The following is an 18,491-nucleotide window of genomic DNA, read 5'->3' as shown; positions in this document are numbered from 1 at the left end:
GGGGGAGAGAGAGAGAGAGAAACGTTGAGGGTGAGTGAGTTCATAAGATGTACAGAGGCGGAGAGAGACAATTAGTGAGAGTGAATTAATGAGAGTGAACGAGGAGAGAGGAGAGAGAGAGAAGAGAGAGAGAGAGAGAGAGATGAGAGACCGCGAGGGAATAAACTGAAAGAAACTAGTGTGTGTATGCGTGCACATGCAAGCATGAGTGTGTGTGTGTATATTCTGTTTTGGCACATTAGATCTCAAACAACATAAAGCGATAAAGAATAACAGTAAGCAAATATATGGGTTGAAAAACCCCTTTTTTGGGGGGAATAGGAAAACACTGAAGGCTGACCATGGGACTCAGACACACCTCTCTGTAGACAAGAATCCCAAAGGCACCACCAACTTTTTCTAACTAAAAGGAATTTTCACCCCAGTATTTACAGCATTATCTGCTCCAAGATCCGATGTTCAAAAAATAGTCATAGTGCTAGTGCATGCATATACAGCCGCGTGCGTGCGCACATACACACGAGTACTGTCCAAATCTCCGACCAATCACATACAGCTAGCTGGCATTCAATTGGCATATCAAGTTTCGGGCATTTTGATTGGGTTTTGGATAGAAAATTCACAGATGAGTCGCTTCTATTGATTTTTTTTAATGGCTTTGCAGGGTGACTAGGGAAATGTAAAGATGTGCACGACCACCCTTGGATGGTTTTGAATGACCATAGAAAGTGCGAGCCCTCTAACTGAAAAATTGTGGATTTGTATAAAGGACACACACGCAGACATTTTGCCATTTATATATATGTATAGAGATTATTTATAACTTCAACAATACATGCATAACACTTCTAAGATTTTCACTTACAAGGCTTAAATAGTCCAGAAATAAGCAAGAACAAAATCTCTGGCTTTGCTAATGCTGTATCAGAATTCCCTTCTCCTAGAGAAAGAGAGAGAGGTGTTGAAACAAAGACTGCTGTTATTATTCTATCGGTCTCTTTTGCCAAACTGCTAAGTTACGGGGATGTAAACACACCAGCATCGGTTGTCAAGCAATATTGGGAGGACAAACACAGTCACACAAACATACACACATACACCCATGCGATGGGCTTCTTTTAGTGTCTATCTACCAAATACACATACGAGGCTTCAGTTGGCCCAAGGATATAGAAGAAGACACTTGCCCTAGGTGCCACACAGTAGGACTGAACCCAGAACCAAGTGGTTAGTAAGCTATTAACCACACAGTCACTCATTTCCAGCAGCTGGGTGATCATTGACTCTACTGAGTTCATCCATACATTGGTAGGTTTTGGTTTACATCCTGCTCCAGTGTTCAACACAATCTGTCCTCCTTACCAAGCAAGTTTTTGGTAGGGTTGCCGGTTTAGTTACCAACAGCCTGACCATCCAACAGGTTGTACAGGGTGACATGTTACCAGTAGCACTAAAGACTCACCTGATACTCTTTTACTCTTTTACTTGTTTCAGTCATTTGACCATGGCCATGTTGGAGCACTGCCTTTTGGTCGAGCAAATCGACCCCAGGGCTTATTCTTTGTAAGCCTAGCACTTATTCTATCAGTCTCTTTCGCTAAACTGCTAAGTTACGGGGATGTAAACACACCAGCATCGGTTGTCAAGTGATGGCAGGGGGACAAACACAAACATATAAACACACACACACATACATATATATATATATATATAAAATATAAATATTATTATTACATATATATATATACACACACACACACACACATATATATGACGGGCTTCTTTCAGTTTCTGTCTACCAAATCCACTCACAAGGCTTTGGTCGGCCCGAGGCTATAGTAGAAGACACCTGCCCGAGGCTATAGTAGAAGACACCTGCCCAAGGTGCTACACAGTGGGACTGAACCTGGAACCATGTGGCTGGTAAGCAAGCTACTTACCACACAGCCACTCCTATGCCTATGATATACGTAGGTACATACATATATGCGTACATAACCCACTTAGAGGAAAGTATGGCTCAATTTGAACGCTCGAAGGAGAGAATGCAACTGCTAAATTCATACACTACGAATGATCATGATATCTGGGACAATACAAATCTGCGAAACTTTCTTAAGATTTAACCCTTTAGCATTTAAACCAACTCTATTCAACCCAAGCATACTACCTGTTTTACATTCAAACTGTCAAAATCTGGCTTCTCACACCTACCCTGCAATGTCAATGTCAATCTAAAAATAAACCAGCTCATCATCGAAATCTCAAGTTATAAGGCAATTATAAGATGAATTCAAGACAATGTGAATCAATAGGCATTACATTTGACAAAGTAATTTGAATGCTAAAGGCTTAAAGGTTGGTGAAGAAGAGAAACCAAGATGCTTTTGTTCAGAGCCTTGTTACCGTCCAACCCGTGCTAGCGCGGAAAACGGACGTTAAACGATGATGATGATAGCTAGCTGGTCAAAATTAACTCTCTATAATAAAAAGAGAAAAAGAAAACATACATATGTGTACATACACATACATACATACATACATACATATATAAAACATACACACACACACATATATATATATAAAACATACACACACAACACACACACATATATATAAAACATACACACACACCACACATTAAAACACACACACACCACACATATATAAAACATCACACACACACCCACATATATATATCTAAACACACCATAAAACCTACACACACATATAAAACATACACACACACACACATATAAAACATACACACACACACATATATAAAACATACACACACACACACATATATAAAAAAACACACAACACACATTACACAAACCCCACACACACCACACACACACATATATAAAACATACACACACACACACATATAAAACATACATACATACACACACATATATAAAACATACACACACACATATATAAAACATACACACACACACACACACATATATAAAACATACACACACACACACACACATATAAACATACACACACACACACAACACACACACATATAAAACATACACACACACACACACACACATATATATATATATATATATATATATATAAAACATATATACATGGGATGTCCAACCCATGCTAGCATGGAAAGCGGACATTAAACGATGATGATGATACATATATATATATATCTCTTATTAGAATATATAAATAAATATAAAACATACACACACACCACACACACACATATATATATAAAACATACACACACACACACTATATATATATATAAAACATACACACACACACACACATATATATATAAAACATACACACACACTCACATACATACATAATACAATTAAGCAAATTTCAACAAGCTGGGTTGTGTGACTGAAAGTTGTTTGTGTCTGTCGGGACATGTAGGTCCTTCAGAAAACAGTGGTACCACTCTTCATAAGAAGACGCTGACAAAAACACAGGAGCATTGGGATGGCGGTGGAGAGGATGAATGAAAGGAGAAGTGAAATGGTTACCAACCTCAACCCACAGACATTTTACGGGGGTACTTTCGTGGGTTTCGGCTCAGTATACATATACAGATACATAAACACAGCGTACACACATACATGCCAATAGACACAAAGACACACACACACACATGCAGCCTTATGCGTGGACATGTATTGAAACACAGAGCTGTGCTTCATTTTGCTTAATTGCTCAGATACATGCAAATGTGTTAAGAGAGCGAGTTCGTCTTCCGACATTCCCCTCTTCTTTAAATGTACATTCTTCTATTTGTTTCGGTCATTTGACTGCGGCCACGCTGGAGCACCGCCTTTAGTCAAACAAATCTACCACAGAACTTATTCGTTGTAAGCCTAGCACTTATTCTATCGGTCTCTTTTGCCGAACTGCTAAGTTACGGGGATGTAAACACACCAGCATCGGTTGTCAAGCAATGTTGGGAGGACAAATACAGTCACACAACAATAGACATATACACCCATGCGATGGGCTTCTTTTAGTTTCTATCTACCAAATATACATACGAGGCTTCGGTTGGCCCAAGGATATAGAAGAAGACACTTGCCCTAGGTGCCACACAGTAGGACTGAACCCAGAACCAAGTGGTAAGTAAGCTACTTACCACACAGCCACACGCACACACATATACATGCATGCATATATTCTAATAACTATATATGCATGCATATATACATACATATATATGGCTCAGTGTTTAGGGTATCGGATTCACAGTCATGAGGTTGTGAGTTCGATTCCCTGACCAGGCTGAGTGTTGTGTTCTTGAGCAAGACACTTTATTTCATGTTGCTCCAGTTCACTCATTTGTAGGAATGAGTTGCAACATCACTGGTGCCAAGCTGTATCGGCCCCTTTGCCTTTCCCTTGGATGACATCAGTGGCTGATATGCATGGGTGACTGTTGGTCTTCAATAAACGACCTTGCCTGGACTAGTGCCTTGGAGAGGAACTTTCCAGGTGCAATCCTCTGGCCATTCCCGACCGAAGAGGGTCTCTATATTTCAAGTGCACACATTCATATATGTGCATGTGTTATATTCTTATAAAAATATATGCATAAAATAAAGTTACCGACTCATAAGGGCCAGTTTCCCGGTTTCAGTAGTGTATATATTCCCCACCTGGATGGGATACTGGTCTGTTGCAGGGCAACTCATTTTGTGGACTGGAGCAACCTGAAATGAAGTGTTTCACCCAAGAACATAACATGTTGCCCGGTCCAGAAATCGAAACCAAAATCTTACAATCACATGTCCAACACCGTAACCACTAAGCCATGCACCTCCACTGTATGTGTCACTATATCAACCAAACACTGTCAGATGTTATACACCACTGCCACAATGCACTTCCTTATTGGTTTCCTAGTTTCCGTAGCATATATGTTCCCCACCTGGACAGGAAGCTGGTTTGTCATGGGATTATTCATTTTTGCTAGCCGAGGGAACTGGAACAACTTGAAATGAAGTGTTTTGCTCAAGAACACAACACGTCGCCCCCATCCAGGAACTGAAACCACAATCTTACGATCATGAGTCCAACACTCTAACCACTAAGCCACACACATCCACAATATATATGCATGCATATATAAACATATAATATATACACACATATATAATACATCTTTCTACTATAGGCACAAAACCTGAAATTTAGAGAGGAGGGGGCTAGTTGATTATATCGACCCTCCCTCTGTGCCCTACTGGTACTGATTTTAACAACCTTGAAAGGATGAAATGCAAAGTTCACCTCAGAAGCATTTTAAATGTTGAATGTCATGCTGGAACGAATATTTCTAAGCATTTTGCTCTGTGCAGTAACAACATTGCCAGTTTCTTCCTTAACTCTTTTGTTACAAACCCGGCTATGTGGTAAAATGTCTTGTTTTCATAAGTTTTGAATTAAAATATTCCACCAAGCCTTAGTCACAATTTACATTCTTAACACTAGCTTAATGATAATGAAGTTATTTTACTAAATTCTTTCTTATATTTAAAATAATTGAAAGAAACACAGAGCATCTAAAAATAAATACAGTAATGAAAGGGTTAATAATAATTAATAATTAATAACAATTATTATCATTATAATGATAAACTGGTACTTATTTTATGGACCCTGAAAGAATAAGAGGCAAAGGAGTCCAAATGTCAAAATGGACGAAATGACATATTGCAACCTAAATAATAATACAATAACCCCTTAACTATTGCGGGTGTTATGTTCCAAAACCCCTTGCAATAGGTGAAAACCTGTATAGTAGAAACAGTACTGTACTGCACATATTTTTTACTGTTTTGTAGTCTTTACTCTTTTTACTCTCTTTTACTTGTTTCAGTCATTTGACTGTGGCCATGCTGGAGCACCGCCTTTAGTCGAGCAAATCAACCTCGGGACTTATTCTTTGTAAGCCCAGTACTTATTCTATCAGTCTCTTTTGTCGAACTGCTTAGTGACAGGGACGTAAACACACCAGTATTGGTTGTCAAGCAATGCTAGAGGGACAAACACAGACACACAAACATATACACACACATACATATATATGACAGGCTTCTTTTCAGTTTCCGTCTACCAAATCTGCTCACAAGGCTTTGGTCGGCCCGAGGCTATAGCAGAAGACACTTGCCCAAGATGCCACGCAGTGGGACTGAACCCGGAGCCATGTGATTGGTAAGCAAGCTACTTACCACACAGCCACTCCTGCGCCTGTAATTTGTATATATTTATGTTATTATAAATGCAAAACAACACCACAGAGGAATCGGCATAAGCTTAAATAATAAACCGCGATAGGTGAATCGCAATATACCCTTTTACTTGTTTCAGTCATTTGACTCTGGCCATGCTGGAGCACCGCCTTGAGTCGAGTAAATCGACCTCAGGACTTATTCTTTGTAAGCCTAGTACTTATTTTATCGGTCACTTTTGCCGAACTGCTAAGTTACAGAGACGTAAACACACCCGCATCAGTTGTCAAGCGATGTTGGGGGGACAAACACAGACACACAAACATATACACACACACACACACACATATATATATAAATGGATGAGAGATACCCTGAAGAAATACCACAAGGCACTCCAGTTTGCCCCCTTTCACAATGGTTTCCGATTTAAGTATGAGACGATTCGTTTTTGAAGTGAGGTGGGAGTTGTGAAATATTAACCAAGGTGGGATTTGAACTCAGAATGTATAAACTTAGGAATAATGCTGCAAGGCATTCCGTTTGACAACCTAACAAACAATTCTGCCCGCTGAGGACACCAGAACAACAACAAGAACACACCAGCTACAACAACAACAACAACAGCAACACAATCGCACTTTCCACAAATAAACACAAAGTGAACAAATTGCTTTGTTTTATGGAAAAATTGTGTGTGTGTGTGTGTGCATGGGGGGTTATGTGTGTTTATGTAAGTATTATTAAATGAGTCACACTGTGTGTGTGTGTGTGTTTGTGAATGGTGTGTGTGTGTGTGTGTGTGTTTGTGTGCATTCCATAAATGTCAAAAAGTAGCTCCAGATCGTATAGCCAATATCTTTTAGTGGTTGCAAACCACCTTCCCTCCAATTTAGAAAAATTCACGTAACCAAGTGTGTGTTTGTGTGTATATATATATATATACTTAGATGTATGTGTGTGAGTGTATACACACATACATTCATATTCAGAAACACACACACACACACATATATATATATATATATATATATATATACACATTATATATGCACATACACACAAACATATACACAAACACACGCAAATATATATATATAAATATACACACACACACAAATATATATATATATATATACATACATATATACACACAGATATACACACACAAACATACACATATATATACACACAAACATAATATATATAGATATACATACATACAAAACTATACACAAACACAAATATATGTATATATACATACACACACACAGATATATATACACAAACACAGACACACACACACACACCACATACACATATATGTAGGCAAAGATGGACATATACATATACATACTTGTGCACAAATGCATACGCACATGCATTTACACACAAATATCCGCATTTTCTTATACACATACCAAGTGTCAAGATTTTGAATATTAACAGTTAAGTGCAGTCTTGTGTAAGGGGACCCCCTCCCCCACCATTCTTCTACTCGAAACTTCCTGTTGTTAGAATTAAGCAACGTAAAAAGGAACAAAATTTGGTGATAAGAGAAAAACATGAGCAGAAGAAAATGCGAAAAATTTTAGTGGTTCGGAACCTAAAATTGTTTCTCGCCTCAACCAGTCAGCAGTTACTTATTTTTTTTGCGAAAGAATAAATAAATTAAACAGCCAATCAATTAAGAATGTTGTTACCATTATGTAAGCAATTAAGGCTTCTAGTTTGAATACAGTCTGGCAGTATGAAGAATAAACCAGGAATAAAGCACTGAGTGGAAATCAGAGATAAAAGCAGTGGGAATTTAACCCTTTAGCATTTAACCCTTTAGTGTTTAAACCGGCCATATCAGGCCAAAATTGCCATCCTGTTTTATGCTCAAACCAGCCAGCTCTGACCTCTCACACCTACCCTACAAAGTCATTCTAAAATTAAACAGGGACATCATCAAAATCTCAGAGTTTCAAGATGCTGTACAATTAATTTAAAACAATGTAATTAAACAGGCTTTACATTTGACAGAGTAATCTGAATACTAAAGGGTTAAACCGGCCATATCCGGCCAAAAGTATTCTGCCTGTTTTATGTTCAAACTGGCTAGATCTGGTCTCTCACACCAACCCTACAATATCATCTTAAAAATTAACAGCTACCTCATCAAAATCTCAAAGCTACAAGATAATACATGATTAGTTCAATTCAAAGTACTTAACTCCATGTCCCCCTACATGGCCTTGCTATTTGCTTTTGAGCCAAATTAACTAACTAACTAACTAAAAAGCATTAATTTTTGTAGAATAATGCGAACACTAAAGGGTTATGTGAAAGATACAATAAGAGTTACCAAATATTATTATTATTGAAAACGATATTATAAAAGGAGAAAGGGGTCTCTCTACCCCCCTTTTGACCAGGCTCCTATGGCTTTTATGGGTTTTTCCACGTGAGACCTTTTCTTTTTTCGAAGCGTCTCCTCTATTCGGAGTATTGTAAATTGTTGAATTTTTACGTTGTTGTAAAACTTTACACGGACTTTTTTCTTTCAAAAAATGGACAAAACCTTTTGTAACCTTTCGTCCTGTTTTTGTCCCTTATGTTTTCTAATCATATTTGTCAGCCCTTTGTGGCCAATAAAAAGAATTAATTATTATTATTATTGAGCGAGAGAGCAGTGCATGCCATCAAAGTGACACTAGGGTAAAATATACGAAGCCCAGTATACCCTTCATGACTACCCATCTGATAAGGGTACTCTAGGCACATGCATCACAACCACGTGTGCACTACATAGTGATCTCATATCAAGATAAACAGCACATGACCTTACAGGTGAGGCCCAGTTAGAATTTTCTTCTGGTCGAGTAACCCATCCTGCTCAAAAGGTCCCTGAATAAGGGCTGAACGAAACACCCATGTTTCCAGAGGTTAATCATTCAAACCCCCAAACAAACCCTCACAACACACGGCTATGATGCTCCCCCACTACTTCTGCTCGTGATCAGAGATGCACATATCGTCAGCCAATAAGGGACATGGTCAACTGGTTAAGGTCAAGCAACTGACAAGCAAATCTCTGGTACTGAGCAGAATATTTACTGTAGCCCATCTTTTATACCAAGACAAAACAATGTATATGATAACACTTCCAATCAGTGAAGATCAGTAGCCACGAGAGCCTGGCTTCTGATCTTAACTGATTGGGCATATTATTATTATTATTATTATTATTATTATCATCATGGTAGTGAGCTGGAAGAATTGTTAGGGCACTGGACAAAATGCTTAGTATTTTGCCCGTTGCTACGTTCTGAGTTCAAATTCCCAAGGTTCCGTGTGTCTCCTGAGGATAATGGAAGAAGACATTTCAGAAGGGAGGGCACAATCTAATTGAACTTGCAAGTTTGTGGGGACAAGGTAAACTTCTTAATCCCATAAGTATACTTGGGTCCAGGTTGTCTGTGAAAAGAGAGAAAGAAAAAAAAAAAAGCTAAAAGGAAATCAGTAAGGACCCAGCAAGAATGTTTTGCTTCAAGGTTTCCTGGAGCACAACTGCCCTGGTGGCAAGCTATCAGAACATGAAACAAACCAAACATTAACTCTTTACTATTCAAACTGGCCATATCGGGCTTCTCACACCTACCCAGCAATGTCATTCTAAATGTAAACACTCACATCATTGTAATCCCAAAGCTACAGGATAATATACAGTAAATTCAAGATGATGTGAATAAACAAGCCTTACATTTGACAGAGCAATCTGGATGTTGAAGGGTTAAAGAAAAAAAAAATGAAACAAATAAATAAACAAATATGAATAAATAAACGATTAGGCTTACCCCAATCTCAGCATCTGGGTCAGGTGAAGCAGGCCTTTTGCCCTCCATCCTGCCACCTCTGGCACCGAGGTGAGTTCCACACTTGAACTGTCTGTGAAGTTTACTCTAAAACTTGTAAGGAATACATTCCATCATCTGTAATAACTGGAAAAAAAGAGAGAACTGGTTTAGTAAGAATGAGGTAACCATAGCAACAGTCAAGTCAACAATCGGTAACAATGGTTTTAGTAGTTAGAGATCTCAGGTGGTATGTTGGTATGTATGTACATACTACTTGCTTCATGCTCCTGCTTGGTGAGGCAGAGGGTCAGTCATCCCGGGTTAGTGGTCCTACTACTTACTTGTACTTGTGGCGACATTCAACCCCGGGCGGGTTGAGTCGGCTTCTTCTACTCATGGAAGAAGTTTCGTGGGGATATGTGAATTTCACAAGTGGTCCCCAACAATCCCGCATGTGGAGGCATCCTGTTTGCCGCAGATTGTCCGCAGACGCAGGGACAGAACGACCGAGGAGCCGCCGGTTGCCAAAGCAGACACTCCGAGGATTTTCACCAGAGCCCCGTCTGCCGGGTTGTGGCCCTAATACCACTCGGTGTCGGACCAATCCGCCATGGGTGGCCCTACCAGGAACCGAAGTTCCCGACGGCATAGCTCTGACACTACCCGTTGCCAGCGTCCCCACCACGGTAAGGAGGGGATGGACTTTGGGGACTTAGTGGTCCCAGAGACATTATCATGCATAAAGCTGACCAGGTCCACCAGTGCTCTACACCAGTGGTTCCTAAAGTGGGCGGTATTGCCCCCTTCGGGGCAGTGGAAGTTCCAAGGGGCCGTTGAAGAAAAGTGGGGCAATAATGGGGTGGCGATTCATGTAAAAACAAAAAAAAAAAAAAGAGTTCATTAGGTCAAGTTTTATTTGTGAAATACAGTTACTTTGAATTTGCTTCAGAAAGGGGTCTATGTTTGTGATGGTTAGTAAGGGTGGGGGCACTAGGAATGTGGCCATGTGGCCTGGGTGTCAGTGGGGTGGCAGCCCATAAAGGCTTGGGAACCACTGCTCCACATCGATAGCAGTCCCACACCAGCCCCTCGACATCTTCCAAGGTAACGTTGAACCTCCAAAGGTCGTCCCCAATCATATTCAGCCATCTGGTGCGAGGCCTCTCCCAGCTTACAGCTGCTGCACTGAATGAGAGTAAGGCTTTTAGTCGAGCAAATCGACCCCAGGGCTTATTCTTTGTAAGTCTAGTACTTATGTTATCGGTCTCTTTTGCCAAACCACTATGTTACGGGGACGTAGACATACCAGCATCGGTTGTCAAGCGATGTTGGAGGGGACAAACACAGACACACAAGCACACCACAAAATCCACTCACAAGGTTTTGGTCGGCCCGAGGCTATAGAAGACACTTGCCCAAGGTGCCACACAGTGGGACTGAACCCAGAACCATGACGTTGGTAAGTAAGCTACATACCACACAGCCACTCCTGTCTATATAGATAGATATGTGTGTATATATACGTGTGTGTATGTACATACATATATATAAATAGGTATCTATATATATAGATAGATGCGTGTGTGTGTGTGTGTGTATATATATATCTATATATATATATATATATATATACACACACATATATAAATAGATAGGTGTATATATATATATAACTGTGATCACCGTGACAGACCAGGCTATCAGATGTTGCTACACATTGCTGGTCACAATGCGCTTTGCATTGTTTTAGCCTTTAAATGACGCCACCCCACTGGCTAAGCGAGCAGGCCAACAGAAGAAAGAGTGAGAGAAAGTTGTGGCGAAAGAGTAGAGCAGGGATCGCCACCACCTCCTGCCGGAGCCTTGTGGAGCTTTAGGTGTTTTCGTTCAATAAACACTCACAACGCCCAGTCTGGGGATCGAAACCGTGATCCTACGACCGCGAGTCCGCTGCCTTAACCACTGGGCTATTGCGCCTCCACATATATATATATATATATATACACATATAGGCGCAGGAGTGGCTGTGTGGTAAGTAGCTTGCTAACCAACCACATGGTTCTGGGTTCAGTCCCACTGCATGGCATCTTGGGTAAGTGTCTTCTGCTATAGCCCCGGGCCGACCAATGTGAGTGGATTTGGTAGACGGAAACTGAAAGAAGCCTGTCGTATATATGTATATATATATATGCATGTGTGTGTATGTGTGTATATGTTTGTCCCCCTAGCATTGCTTGACAACTGATGCTGGTGTGTTTACGTCCCCGTTACTTAGCGGTTCGGCAAAAGAGACCGATAAAATAAGTACTGAGCTTACAAAGAATAAGTCCCGGGGTCGATTTGCTCGACTAAAGGCAGTGCTCCAGCATGGCCACAGTCAAATGACTGAAACAAGTAAAAGAGTAAAAAAGAGAGATAGATAGATGCGTGTGTGTATGTATATATATACATATAGGAGGTGTGTATATATATATATATTATATATTATATATATATACATATATAAATAGATAGGAAGATAGATAAGTATGTGTGTGTGTGTGTGTGTGTGTGTGTATATAAAGATAGATATCTATGTGTATGTATATATATATGTATACATGTATGTAGAATGTGTACTTGTGTTTATTTCTGTTGTATAAAAAGACACCAAGGGAATCAGAATTAATGAACAGTGACAGGTGACTAATGAAAGCTGCAAGAGGATCGGTATCTCATTTAGTGCCACTACACAGGAATTGGGTGGATGTACAGGGTGGAATGATAGTGGCAGGGTGGATGGATAGCAGAGGGGGGGGGAGCAGAAGGCATGCATGCGTGTGTGTGTGTGTGTTGTGTGTGTGTGTGTGTGTGTGTATGTGTGCATGCATGGGTGTGTGTGAGGGTAGAGGTGGAAGAAGAGAAGGGGATGAGTGAAAGAGTGGGAGGCGGAGGCAGTGGGATATAGAGGCGTTGACGGTGGCGGGTGTTGAAGGGGGTGGAAAAAGAATGAGTTAAGGGGGGTGAGGAATTAGTTGCAGGAGCAGAACCCATCCCATCCCCATCCCATGGAAATCCTTTGCCCTTGTCTCTACTCTGCTTTCCATTCAATCTGTTCTTTGGGAATTTCTTCTTCTTCCCCTTCATATAAAAACAACACAGGGGGATGGGGGTGGGGGAGTGGGTCCCATCATCATTCGTAACGGAGGAGCAGGAGCGGAGAAATCACAATCAGTTGATTCAAGTAAGGGACTCTGCAAAGTCAGATAGGGATTTCATCAACACAAACACCACCACCACCACCACCACCGCTATAACCACCACCATCACAGTGACCACCACCACCGTCATCATCACCACCTCCACCACTATGACCACAACCAATACCAACCACCACCATTTTTTTTTGATGTGCCCTTTTCAAGCCTAGCCAGGCTCATGGGTCCCGGTTTCCCAGTAGCTTTAAGAATTTGATGGCGGTGGTTGTTTATTTCTAGAATGACATTGTAGGGGAAGTGTGAAAGGCCAGATCTGGTCAGTTTGAGCATAAAGTAGATATAATGCTGGCACTAGAAATGGTGAGCTTAACCCTTTCGTTACCATATTTCTTTTGAGATGCTCTGTATTTCTTTCAATTAATTTAAGATATTACAAAGAATTTAGTAAAATAACTTAAGCTAGTGTTAGGAACATAAATTGTGACTAAGGTTTGGTGGAAGATTTTAATTCAAAGCTTATCAAAACAAGACATTTGTACCACAGAGCCAGAGCTGGTTTCAGCTGAGTTGGTATCAGAAGGGTTAAATATAACAAAGAATTTAGTAAAATAACTTAGTTATAATTAAGTTGTTGTTAGGAACATAAATTGTGACTAAGGTTTGGTGGAAGATTTTAATTCAAAGCTTATCAAAACAAGACATTTGTACTACAGGGCCAGAGTTGGTTTCAGCTGAGTTGGTATCAGAAGGGTTAAATATAACAAAGAATTTAGTAAAATAACTTAGTTATCATTAAGCTAGTGTTAGGAACATAAATTGTGACTAAGGTTTGGTGGAAGATTTTAATTCAAAGCTTATCAAAACAAGACATTTGTACTACAGAGCCAGAGCAGGTTTCAGCTGAGTTGGTATCAGAAGGGTTAAATATAACAAAGAATTTAGTAAAATAGCGTAGTTATCATTAAGCTAGTGTTAGGAACATAAATTGTGACTAAGGTTTGGTGGAAGATTTTAATTCAAAGCTTATCAAAACAAGACATTTGTACTACAGAGCCAGGGCTGGTTTCAGCTGAGTTGGTATCAGAAGGGTTAATATAACAAAGAATTCAGTAAAATAACTTAGTTATCATTAGCTAGTGTTAGGAACATAAATTGTGACTAAGGTTGGTGGAAGATTTTAATTCAAAGCTTATCAAAACAAGACATTTGTACTACAGAGCCAGGGCTGGTTTCAGCTGAGTTGGTATCAGAAGGGTTAATATAACAAAGAATTCAGTAAAATAACTTAGTTATCATTAAGCTAGTGTTAGGAACATAATTGTGACTAAGGTTGGTGGAAGATTTTAATTCAAAGCTTATCAAAACAAGACATTTGTACTACAGAGCCAGGGCTGGTTTCAGCTGAGTTGGTATCAGAAGGGTTAAATATAACAAGAATTCAGTAAAATACTTAGTTATCATTAAGCTAGTGTTAGGACATAAATTGTGACTAAGTTTGGTGGAAGATTTTAATTCAAATCTTATCAAAACAAGACATTTGTACTACAGAGCCAGGACTGGTTTCAGCTGAGTTGGTATCAGAAGGTTAAATATAACAAAGAATTCAGTAAAATAACTTAGTTATCATTAAGCTAGTGTTAGGAACATAAATTGTGACTAAGGTTTGGTGGAAGATTTTAATTCAAAGCTTATCAAAACAAGACATTTGTACTACAGAGCCAGGGCTGGTTTCAGCTGAGTTGGTATCAGAAGGGTTAAATATAACAAGAATTCAGTAAAATAACTTAGTTATCATTAAGCTAGTGTTAGGAACATAAATTGTGACTAAGGTTTGGTGGAAGATTTTAATTCAAAGCTTATCAAAACAAGACATTGTACTACAGAGCCAGGGCTGGTTTCAGCTGAGTTGGTATCAGAAGGGTTAAATATAACAAAGAATTCAGTAAAATAACTTAGTTATCATTAAGCTAGTGTTAGGAACATAAATTGTGACTAAGGTTTGGTGGAAGATTTTAATTCAAAGCTTATCAAAACAAGACATTTGTACTACAGAGCCAGGGCTGGTTTCAGCTGAGTTGGTATCAGAAGGGTTAAATATAACAAAGAATTCAGTAAAATAACTTAGTTATCATTAAGCTAGTGTTAGGAACATAAATTGTGACTAAGGTTTGGTGGAAGATTTTAATTCAAAGCTTATCAAAACAAGACATTTGTACTACAGAGCCAGGGCTGGTTCAGCTGAGTTGGTATCAGAAGGGTTAAATATAACAAAGAATTCAGTAAAATAACTTAGTTATCATTAAGCTAGTGTTAGGAACATAAATTGTGACTAAGTTTGGTGGAAGATTTTAATTCAAAGCTTATCAAAACAAGACATTTGTACTACAGAGCCAGGGCTGGTTTCAGCTGAGTTGGTATCAGAAGGGTAAATATAACAAAGAATTCAGTAAAATAACTTAGTTATCATTAAGCTAGTGTTAGGAACATAAATTGTGACTAAGGTTTGGTGGAAGATTTTAATTCAAAGCTTATCAAAACAAGACATTTGTACTACAGAGCCAGGGCTGGTTTCAGCTGAGTTGGTATCAGAAGGGTTAAATATAACAAAGAATTCAGTAAAATAACTTAGTTATCATTAAGCTAGTGTTAGGAACATAAATTGTGACTAAGGTTTGGTGGAAGATTTTAATTCAAAGCTTATCAAAACAAGACATTTGTACTACAGAGCCAGGGCTGGTTTCAGCTGAGTTGGTATCAGAAGGGTTAAATATAACAAAGAATTCAGTAAAATAACTTAGTTATCATTAAGCTAGTGTTAGGAACATAAATTGTGACTAAGGTTTGGTGGAAGATTTTAATTCAAAGCTTATCAAAACAAGACATTTGTACTACAGAGCCAGGGCTGGTTTCAGCTGAGTTGGTATCAGAAGGGTTAAATATAACAAAGAATTCAGTAAAATAACTTAGTTATCATTAAGCTAGTGTTAGGAACATAAATTGTGACTAAGGTTTGGTGAAAGACTTTAATTCAAAACTTTTGGAAGTAAGACATTTGTACAACAGGGCCAGAGGCGGTTTCAGCTGGGTTGATATCAAAAGGATTAATTGCAAACGGGTTAATTGGTTAGCATTCAGATTTATTCAAATATAGTGCTTATCTATTCACATTGTTTTTAATCAATCACACATCATTTTGCAGCTCCAAGACTTAAATGGTTTTATTCTTTTACATGCTTCAGTCTGAAGGCTATGGCCAAGCTGGAGCACCACCAGTGAAATTATGAGGTACTTACAGCACATAGGTTTCCCAAGCGGTCACCCATCTAAGTACTAAGTAGGCTCAACGTTGCTTAACTTCGGTGATTGGTACATTCAACGCAATATGGCCAAAGTTTGTTTGTATGTTTTTAGAATGACATTACAGGGTAAGTATGAGAGGCTGAATCTGGTCAGCTTCACCATAAAATGGGTAAAATATTTCTGCCAGAAATAACCAGTTTAAATGCAAATGGGTTAACCCTTTTGATACCAATCCGGCTGAAACCTGCTCTGGCTCTGTAGTACAAATGTCATGTTTCCATAAGTTTTGAATTAAAATCTTCCACCAAACCTCAGTCACAATTTATGTTCCTAACACCAGCTTAATGATAACTTAAGTTATTTTACTAAATTCTTTGTTATATTTAAAATTAATTGAAAGAAACTCAGAGTATCTCAACAGAAATAAGGGAACAAAAGGGTTAAAGATGAAGTAATATCAATGTTGTGTAGGTTTAAGAGGACATCAGTTCATCATGAAATTTCTTTACAGTCACTTGACTGCTAAAAATAGCAGCCAAATTTTTAAAAACATTCTTGGCAATCATTAACGCTCTACTAGGGAACTATTTAACTCTTTCGATACCAACCTGGCTGAAACCAGTTCTGGCTCTGTAGTACAAATGTCTTGTTTTCATGTTTTGAATTAAAATCTTCCACCAAACCTTTAGCCAGAATTTATGTTCCTAACACTAGCTAAATGATAACTAAGTTATTTTACTAAATCCTTTGTTATATTTAAAATTAATTGAAAGAAACACAGAGTATCCCAACAAAAATATGGTAACAAAAGGGTTAATGGAAATCTAAGGTATCCAATGATTACACATGATTAATTCAAAACAATATTTGTAAATAAATATGCATTACATTTAACAGTGTAATCTGAATGTTGAATAGTAAAAACAAAGTCATTCTACAAATCATTAGTCATCCTTAACACTTCAGCGTTAAAACCAGTCAGATCCAGCCTCTCACACCTACCCAACACTGTCATTCTAAAAATAATCAAATACATCATCAAAATCTTGAAGCTATGAGACAATTCAAATTACTTTATCAAATATAATGCTTATTTATTCACATTACCCCTGTGGAAGAGGTAGACCCAGGAAGATGTGGGATGAAGTGGTGAGAAAGGATTTTGAGACGCTGGGCCTCGCTGAGGAAATGACAAGGGACTGGGAGACAATCTTGAAGCTATAAGACAATTCAAAATCATCATCATCATAATTTGACATCTGCTTTCCATGCTGGCATGGGTTGGATGGTTTGACCTAGAGCTGGCTAGCAGGGAGCTGTCTGTCGTGGCATGGTTTCTACGGCTGGATGCTCTTCCCAACACCAACCACTTAGCCAGGTACTTTTTATGTGCCACTGGCACAAGTGCATTTATGCAGCACCGGCATGGATGTGTTAATGAAGTCCTGGCACAGGTGCTCTTCAGGTGGCACTGGCACACGAAAGGACAAACCTGTATGTGTGAGACAGCGACTTTTATTTAGCATGATGTGCTTTATCAAGTACAGCAAAGCACCACATCTCCCGGTCCTTTGTCATTTCCTCACTTCAGCCCATGTCTTCCTGGGTCTATCCCTTCTACAAGAGTAATGTGAATAAATAAGCATTATATTTGATAAAGTAATTTGAATGCTAAAGGGTTAAACATGACCAGATGATCCTTGTTGCTCCAATGAACAAACACGATGTCCATGGCCAACAAGTTGTATCAGTGGGGGGGAGGGAGGGTTTGTATTGGTGATAGTGTTTTGTGGTACTGGTGCCAGTGGTATGTTAATGTAGTGTTAGAAGACTTCTAACAGTAAGACTTTTTTATTTATTTATGTGCCCTTTTCAAGCCTAGCCAGGCCCATGGGCCCGGTTTCTATGGCATATGTGTT

The 18,491-nt window shown here is 38.9% G+C and overlaps 1 protein-coding gene across 8 annotated transcripts in view; it reads right to left on the bottom strand.

The window, feature by feature from the left end:
- Nucleotides 1-18,491, bottom strand: part of LOC115223373 (eyes absent homolog 1) — a 441,365-nt gene that overhangs the window by 364,108 nt on the left and 58,766 nt on the right. For all 8 annotated transcript variants that reach the window (XM_036512562.1, XM_036512564.1, XM_029793869.2 and 5 more), the window contains exon 2: nt 10,076-10,219. In XM_036512562.1, the coding sequence (XP_036368455.1) occupies nt 10,076-10,123 (48 nt within the window). In that variant the 5' untranslated portion in view covers nt 10,124-10,219. The remainder of the gene's footprint in view (nt 1-10,075; nt 10,220-18,491) is intronic.

This window comes from Octopus sinensis, linkage group LG23 (genome assembly GCF_006345805.1).
Source record: "Octopus sinensis linkage group LG23, ASM634580v1, whole genome shotgun sequence".
In the NCBI taxonomy this organism is placed as follows: Eukaryota; Metazoa; Mollusca; class Cephalopoda; order Octopoda; family Octopodidae; genus Octopus; species Octopus sinensis.
Note: the sequence above shows the minus strand (reverse complement) of the source record. Positions and strands in the feature narration are given on the sequence as shown.